The sequence below is a fragment of the Talpa occidentalis genome, unplaced genomic scaffold (genome assembly GCF_014898055.3).
Source record: "Talpa occidentalis isolate TD23 unplaced genomic scaffold, MPIMG_talOcc4v2.1 talOcc4.14, whole genome shotgun sequence".
Lineage (NCBI taxonomy): Eukaryota > Metazoa > Chordata > Mammalia > Eulipotyphla > Talpidae > Talpa > Talpa occidentalis.
In genome coordinates this window covers 23017068-23026312 of record NW_023601433.1, presented here as the reverse complement: position 1 = coordinate 23026312, position 9245 = coordinate 23017068, and the positions used below count along the sequence as shown (strand labels likewise).

Genomic DNA, 9245 nt, shown 5'->3' with positions numbered 1-9245 from the left:
GAAACATCAATTCCAAAGAGCACCTGCACTCCTATGTTTATAGCAGCACTGTTTACAATAGCTAAGCTTTGGAAACAACCCAAATGCCCAAAAGTAGATGACTGGATCAAGAAGATGTGGTACATATATACCATGGAATATTACTCAGCATTCAAAAAAGATAAACACATGCAATTTGCAGCAACATGGATGGCGCTGGAAGGGATCATGCTCAGCGAAATAAGCCAAAAAGAAAAAGAAAAATACCGGATGGTCTCACTCATAGCAGGAATCTAGAAAACTTAAATAAGGGACCAGGAAAATGAATATAAGAAAGTGAAAATCAAAATCAACAAAAAACTATGAACCAGAGACACTTTTTGGGGGTGGGGGCGGGAGGGGAAGGATTGGGGTCAGAATGGGGGCGTTTGCAATTGTATGGGGGAATATAAAAATAAAATTTAAGATTAAAAAAAAAAAAAAAAAAAAAAAAAAAAAACTAATGAGAAAGAACAATCTTGAAAGCAACCAGAGGAAAATATTCATTGTTCATAGAGAAACAATGATTCTCATGACTATGATATTCTTATCAGAAAGCATGGAGGCCAGAAAGAAGTAAGAAAATGTTCAAGTGCTAAAAATAAAGAGCTATCAATTCAAAACTCTGTAGCTGGTAGAAATATCCCTCAGAAGTGAAGGTGAAAGAAATGCATTCTTACATGTGGGGGACCGGAGTAGGGTGGGAGGGAGAAAGAAGGTCTAGATAGAATGATCACCATTCGTTTTGACGGTTTAAAAGGTTTATACTGGCATTATCTCAATAAGAACTCCATAGCCTGTGACCTTTCTTTGTTTCTTGAGATGTGACTCTCATTTCGGTTAAGGCATATCATATTGCTAAATCTGAAGTCAAGATGAAATCGTTTCATGTGATTAAAGCCAATAAATGGCAGGACAGTTTTTCTCAATGTATCGGGTGGATCACTGCCTAGGAAGGCTCTGCAAGAGGTTTTTTGAAGATGAACTCGAAGTACAGTGTTGATTTGATTGAGGTTCGTCCACCACACCACAGTCTTTTAAGTGATTTTTTGTTCTTCGTTCCCCTCCCGCAAAGGTATGTGGATCTAATCTGTTCCAAACTTTTCATCCATACTTAGTAGTGAGTTGTCAGATGCTCCCTGCAGTAGTTGAATACCTTTAATACCTCTTTCAAGAAGGATGGCATTTGTGAGAAAGTGTCTTATTTTTCTAGCTAGATAAGCATTATTTATGATATGCTATGGAAAATAAACCTTGATACTTATCTTTCTGTATAAGATGAGAATAAATAATTCCACTAAAATAGTAACATATGCTTTTTAAAGTGAGTTAGTATAAAAACATAGGTCATGGATATAATCTGAAAGGGTTCTAGCCAGTAGTTGGTTTCTGTTTTTGCAGAAACCAAGTGTGGCAATGAGAGATCACTTGTGTTGTTGAGAAATCATTGCACAAGTGTCTTTAATTCAAATTTGTGGGTTATTTTTCAAGTTAATTTAAGACTGTTGGAAAATAAACTATGTGTGAGATCAGGATTTTGAAATTAATGCTTCCATTTATGTGCCCTTATGTGAACACTGAAGGCCTTCATTTTTCACTTTGACAAATGAGGGTAGAATAGAAATCTCTCAAACCCTATCTGATGTTAAATATGTCAAATTCTTTGCTTCTGTGGCTAGGCATAGTGAACTAAAGTAGCGAAGTGTTTCAGAAAGGGTTAGAGAAACCTATTATCCAAATTGCTTTCCCTCCAATGCCCTTTTTGTCCCCTTTCTTTTTGGCCAGTTTCATACTGGGGATGGAACCGGTGCTGCAGAGGCTGCGGGCAGCTTTGCAGCCCAGCACCAACCGCTGTGCCACCAGGGGAGGCCCTGATTTTAAAGTTATTTTATATTCCAGAAGTGATATGACCTTCACTTTAACAGCACAAATAATGTAGGAAATGGATGGTATTTGTTGTTCAACAATCAGAAAAATTCGTAATATTTTGCCTCCTCTTTGACTCTCGGGCTCCTAGCTTAGGTGCTCGCTCACACAGAATCATCAGAGGAGATGAAAGATGCAGGTGCACTTTTACAGGGAACATTATCTGGTAGCCTGTTACTTGAATAACATTTTGAAAGACTGCTTTAGAGAGACAATTGATATGGGGAGAAGATAGAAAATGAGGGTGAGAGCCCAGGTTTGTTCATGTATTTGTATGATTTCATCAGTTGCCCATCTCAGAGAATAAAATATGTCTTAAGAAGAAATAATTCAGTAAAAAGGGAAAAAAAACAGAAAATAAAACCTTTACGGATTAGTAAATTCAGGAATCTAGTTTGCAATCTCTCTCCCTCTCCACCTCTCTCCATCTTATGAGAGAGAAAGAGAGATACTGACTGTCACCGCTACTGGTAACATCTCTTTAAAAATTGTGCGTACTTACTAAGAACGTCTTGCATTCATTCAAATATCTGTTTCTTCAATAAACGACAAAAAAATAAAACTTTACAGCTTCATCATGGCCTGCAGTTGAGTCTTGGCTCAAGATATAGTTGGCTTCAGGATTATATGGATGAATTGCGCATTATTTTAACGCCTGGATTATAATTGTTTTTATGGTTGTTGTTGTCTTAGAGAGAGAAAAAATATAAATTTATTAAATTTCTTTGCATTCAGGGTCTTTTAAAATCCTTATCTTGATGATTTTACTCATCATCTCAGTGGTGATAGTTATTATTTGGATGATTTGATAGTCACATGGGTTTACTCAACCTAAACCTTCGAGTGGATGAGAATCATTTTATTGGAACAACACAGCAACAGAGGAGGAAAAAAGTGGCATCATTCGAATTTCTTTAAGAAAACCCTTGGGTGTTGGACAAAGCTGTACAAAACATTGTCCATCACCTGCTTTCACGCCAAGCATAGGCACTCGCTCCTTGACTGTATTTTGCTGTTGCTGATATAGTTGTGTGTTTCCCTGAAGTAAACCCGCCTCCATGTGTTTGTAGTGTCTGATAAACTGATTCTCCATAAATGCTTAGGGAACAGACTTTGAGTTGGAGGAACAATTCCCCTTTGGTTGTTTTGGTTGTGTCACATTATGGAATTCCTTTTCCTCCTCTGCCTTTCAAAAAGGTCGCTCTCATAGAGAAATTGAATGGTTCCTGCATTTGGGATTTTGCTTCAGCACAGCCAGCTTGTGCTGAAGATCTGGAGAGGGTGGCTGGAGTCCCCACTGAGTGATGACCTTTGTTACAGTGAAATGAGATATGGGCTCTTTCTTATGAAATCCCCCTAGAATGTCAGTTCACTTTATGGCTATTCCACTTAGGAAAATCTAAAAACCTTACGGTGAAACTTCAAATCTAAAAAACTGTTAAGATAATTAAGTGCCCTTTGAATTTTAATTCAAAATCAGTTTCTTTTAAATACCCCAAAATTGATGTTGATGCTAAGTTTTTTACAAAAGAGAATAATCATGATTGATAATGTCATAGTAGTGTACTTCTTTTTACCCACTTTTTCAAATTACAAGTCACCGCATGTTAACACACATACATACAACACATGTTTCTCAGTCCCTTACACATTGCAGCTGCCTTCCCATCAGCGTGCGCATAAGCATGCAGCTCCCTGTGTGGTGCTGAGGGCTCACATGACCTTGCTGGGTTCCACGGTGATTGGCAGGTTTCTCCTTGACAGATATCACTTCCTAACATGTGCATTTGAGTATCTGCCTTTAGTGTTTCTTCCTCAGCCCACGGGCAGAGACTGCTGTTCACTTTCTTCATTGTTTTATGCTAAAAGCCTGGAAGAGTGTTTGCCACAATGCAAGTGCTTTAAAACAAATTGTGAAGTAAATGAGTTGTGCACTTTTAACACTGGGAATGTAAAACCAGGACAAAGGCCTATTAGTACAGCTGTTAAAAAAGACAAGTGGACCCTCACCCCAGTTCCCTGTGCTCCTCCCTCCTTCCCTCTGCAACCTGTCCTTCCTCCTCCCCTGCAGGATGTCTCTGATTAATAGTTGCATGTTTCTTTTTTCTGTTTTGTACTGTTGTTATTTTTTTACACTGATGTCTTATTTGGTTCCCCTATATCCCTCCTATAAGTGAAGCCATCCTATATTTTTCTTTTTCCATCTGGCTTATTTCACTGAGCATAATTGGTGAAGGAAATTCTATGGGGACTACACCTGAAAGCAGGGAACAAATGTTGTTTAAAAATGAACAATGATGTCTAAATTAAAAAATGTATATTCTCACCAAGAAAAAAGGGCAGAAGTGTGGCCAACCACCCCTCTGTAACCCACTTCCTTCTTCTAATGGAGGGCATTCTTTGAATCTGTTCTCCCTACAGTGTTTGAAATGGCTAACAAAGGACGTGGTTTTAGTGGCTCCTCCTGGTGGGTGACGTCATTGCCAATCCCTGACCTGCCTCTAGAGATTGTCTGGACAGGAACAGTGTGTTTAGGGCATCATCCATGCAGAGTTTGGAGAACGAGACCCTTAGCAGTCAGATGCCCTTTGAGAAAATCTTGAACTTTAGAAGTCTCAAAACCTTTTCCTTCTCAAAGAAAGAATTTATCCTTTCCAATTCTATATAATAAGAGAGATCAAATTATTATTTTCTATTGGTAAAAAAATAAAATAGTTTTAAACCTACAATTACCAGGAATATCACTTCCTTTTTTTACAGCATTAGGTAATACTTATTTTTATTATCTGTATCTGTTTATCTATAAATAAAATATATATCCATTATCCTTTAAGTCCAATTAGGTATCAAATTTAACTGATAAAGAAAATCCAAACAGATCAATTACTAGCAAGGAGATTGAATCAGTAATCAAACCCCTACCAAAAAACAAAAGTCCAGCACCTGATGGCTTCAGTGGTTAATTCTTTTTTTTTCCAGATATATTTATTTATACAAGAACAGTGGTACAGACCAGATGCACGGAAGGATGAGAGGATTTACCAGAGATAGAGTGGGGAGCAGAACAGGCAGACGACCAAAACACACTGCTGAGGGGAGCAGCTGGCGAGACAGGAGAGTTCTGCTTCGCCATGTGGGATTCTCCCCGGCCAGCTAGGATCGAACCTGCGCTGCTGAGGCTGTGGACGTCTTAACATTGTGGCGCTCAACTGCCCATGCCACCCAGAACGACTCAAAAGTGGTTAATTCTTCAAAATTAAAAAAAATTATTGATAGCAACTTCAGTTCATCCAAATATACGATTAAGAAAGTGCATAGAAAACTCCCAGTATGGAAATTAAGTAATAAAAATTTGAACCTTTACATAGTAATGCATATAGGAAGTACAGTACACATAACATCCCACTGATAGCATATATAATGTAGAAAATTCTTAATTCCAGGCAGAAAGGCTAATGATAAGAAGGAAAAAAATAGAAAAAAATGGAAAGTTTTAACTTATACGCAATTTTTATAGTTTACATTAAAGATGACAACACTTCCTAATTGAGTAAAAATATTTTAATGTAGGACTAATTAATTTTTCTCAGGATATTTTAAAGAACAGCTTTGAATGAGATTTCCAAATCAAGGAAAACATGCCTTGTTTTCAGTTTATCAACTATCCTTAATATGGCGTTTTTACCAGACTGTGTTGGGGCAGTCAAGAATTCTATCATTGGGCACTGATTTGTTAGTGGATATTCCAACAAATCTTCAAAAAATGGTTACGAATACTGAAATAAAAACTGGGCCATGAATAGCCCCCAATACCATGACAAAAAACATAATTTTAAAACATGTCCTGAAGATGTATGTGTTAGCTACAGATAAAACAGACACTCCTATTATTGTTGACAGTGCACTTTGTAACACTGCGTAACCTAGCAAAAACAATGCCTCAATTGCTTTTTGATTTGATGAAGGTTTAGAACTGGAAACAAATGCATATGAAATATGTGCACAAAAATCAAAAGAAAACCCTATACAAATCACAAGATTCATCATGGATACGGGATCAAGGTTGACATGCCAGTATCCCATGAAACCTTTTATTCCTGCAATCACAGACCCAATAGAAAAAGTGACCCACAAGGATCACAATGGGTGGGGAGTTAACAATAAAGAAACAATGAACATAGCTACGGATGCAAAAATGACACTTTGAATATTGTTTTCTAAGATGGCAGAATATTGATCAAAATAGATAAATGCTGGGTTATACACCATTAGGGGAATCTCACACCTTTTGGCAAAACTTTGCAATTGGAATAACATGTTCTTCTTACTGCGTGAAGAAGAAACACCCGTGGTGTGAATGAAGGCCCAGGAAGAAGTAATCTCATGTGATGATGAAATGTTAATATCATATGTAAAAATTGTAAAAAGACTGTGGGTAACCAAATTGTGGAGCACACATACAATGGAGCACAGAGCCATCGAGTGGAATGAAGTTGTCACATGTGCACAAGGACAAACCCTGGAAGCATTATGATAAGTGAAATAAGTCAGTCACAAAAAAATGTATGATTCCATTGACATGAAAACCTAAGAAAGGCAAATTCATAGAAAGAATAGAGTCAAGGTTATTCAGGACTGGAGGAGAGAAGGGCAGCAGGAGCCACTGCTCACTGGTCACAGAGTTCCTCCAGGTTATGAAAGATACTGGAAACAGTCACGAGAGTACGCAGCCGTGGGGATGTGGTCAATGCCACTGAACTATACACTTAAAATGGTTAGAATGGCACGTGATACGTTAAATATCTTACAACAAACATTTTTAAGTTTAAAAACTAATAAAAGTTTTTTACCTGTAGCATGACACGATTACAGATAATATGATCAGAAGGTATGCCGTGTAAAAAAAAAAAGGGATCACTGTCCTAGCAGTCGCCTCAAATTCAAGTTTCCTAGAGAGTGATGTAAAGTAGACCACCTGTCGTAAAAATACACGCAGGTAAATAACATTTAATTTCAATATTTGTGAATGAGTGACAAGATGTATCAAAATATTATAGCTTATTGATTGAAACAAGTTACAGTTTGGTAAAAGTTTAAAATATGTGAATTACGATTTTAGAATAAAGGGAATAAAAAATGTTCCCCACCAATCCATGCCATGCTTTCTAAGATTTCTTTCAAAAATCCAATGTTTGGGCCTCCCGTGGTGGTGCAGCGGTTGAATGGTGGGCTGTGAAGCTGTCGGCAGCCTCTGCAGCGCTGGTTAGATCCCAGGCCACCAGTGAGGGTCTCACCTGATGAAACAAACCTCTCCTGCCACACCCACTGCTCCCCTAAGCAGTGTATTTCGTCAGTCTGTCTGTTCTGTTCCCCGCACTGGCTCTAGTGAATTCTCTGACCCTCCCGGCATCTGACTGTGCCCAGTGCTTGTATAAATAAATATATCTTTTTTTTTTTTGAAAAAAGCCAATGTTTAACATTTCTGAGTATACAAATTCTCAATTTTCTCTAATACTGTGTAATCATTAATAACTGACAAAATTTTGGCTTTTTCTAAATGACAAGTAGGTTGCTCTCTTTTGCTATTTAAGTACAAAGTGTAATTTCAGCAAGGTCTGCTATTCAAAGCCTTTTCCCAGCAGGTGTCTCTCACCAGGCCTGGACAAAAGTATTAGCAGGTTTGCTCATCATCTGAGGTGCATGGCAGGATGCTAGAAAATACTTGAGAAATCTGAGCTAGTTGTCTTTTTCAAAAACACTAAGGAACATCAGCTTAAAGGTTTGTTTTTTCTTCCAGTGCCACCAAGCAATTTTTCGGGGGCTCCAGAAACAGCACAGACGTGAAGTGAGAGCATTCTGACTAGAAAACCAAAAGGAACCCTGAAGATCAATGTCTGCCCTGAACATGCCCACCCCTGGGGTGTAGAATGAGTGTTTCCCACTAGAATGCGACCCAGTATCTAGGCTGGCGGCTTCCCTTGGTGTCCCTTGAAGAAAGCTGGCTTGAGCATCAAAGAGAGTGGAGCAGAGCCGGTTGCAAGTCAAGGCCTCCACCCAGTAGCCAGGCGCGGACACATCCCTGGACAGGTCTTATCCCTCCCACCTTCTCCTCCCTCTAATCCCAGCCCCCTGGATATTCTTCAAGGCCAGGCGCTTTTCAATGGCATGAATTTGGTCCAGGAACTCGAGCATCCACTTCTGGCTGCCCGCACTGTCCTCGGGGTCCACGGTCTTCAGGTAGTACTGCAGCCCCATGGCCTTGGCTTGCAGGAGTAAGCGACTTGTCCCCGCGCCAGGACCTAGGACGGTTCCTCCCAAGAGGCTGGCCAAGTAGAGGGGCGCAGTGGAGGTATTGTAAATAGGGAAGGGGATGCTTTTCATACATGTTGTTATTCTGCCAGATGAACAGGTGTGGGTTGGAGGGCATGCGGATGCTCTGGTACCTGGCACACACCTGAGGGTAGAGGACCTGGGTTCCATTTCCCCAGGGCACAGTCAGTGTCTGCACCGCCTCGACCAGTTGACTAATTTCTGAGAAGATGACTTGATCCAGCAGATTGGCAGTGCTGGAGACCACCAGTATGGAGGCGAAGTTGTCCTCGGTGCTGGACCAAAATGGGGAGAAGAGGTGTGACTTTTTGGTGGAGAGATGTGCCTGCACGAAGCACCGCTTGCCTTTGGCCGGGAAGCCCGAATGGGTGTCCTGCTCTTCCAGGTTCTATTCCATCTCCCTGTGTAGGGAAATCCACCTGGTGCCCAGGACAGCCGTCAGCACCAGGGAGCTAGCAGCCAGCCCCATCCTCTGGAAGCCCCGGGCCAGGGGCTGCTCCAGGCAATTGGTGTGGCAGCGGGACCTCCCAGGGGGTGGCTGCTGCCCCTGGGCTTCTGGGACTGGTGAATCCCCTCTCTCAGACGGCTGGCGGGGTGGGTCTGAGGAAGGCCCCGAAGCCTGGCTCTTGTCGGGCTCCTGCCCCTCACTGGACTCCAGGACCTGCTCTGGCTGCCCCGCGGAGGTGGGGAGCTGCTGGGGCCCAGTTGCCGCCTCAGGATCTGCTCTGCTCTCAGACTCTGGCTCGGGCCAGTCCTCCTGCTCTGGCCTCTGAGCCCCTGAAGCCTCCCCTTGCTCGAACCCCCCTTGGGGTGCAACTTTGGAGGAATGGACACCCATTTCCGGAAGGACCGACCAGTTGTTCAACAAGAGGAACGAGAAAGCAGTGACTGGATGTTGCGCCCAGTCCCCTCCCCCCGCAGCTTCCAGGAGGAATCCACAGGGAGGCTGTGCCAATGGTCACAGTCCCTCG

The 9245-nt window shown here is 41.2% G+C and overlaps 1 protein-coding gene across 1 annotated transcript; it reads right to left on the bottom strand.

Annotated features, from left to right (window-relative positions):
- Positions 1-5625: 5625 nt before the first annotated feature.
- LOC119245157 (patched domain-containing protein 3-like) lies at positions 5626-9112 on the bottom strand. The gene is given in 3 exon segments (XM_037511416.2): positions 5626-6373; positions 8048-8326; positions 8328-9112. Coding segments are annotated over 3 exon segments (1737 nt in total). The 3' UTR covers positions 5626-5700.
- Positions 9113-9245: the final 133 nt, after the last annotated feature.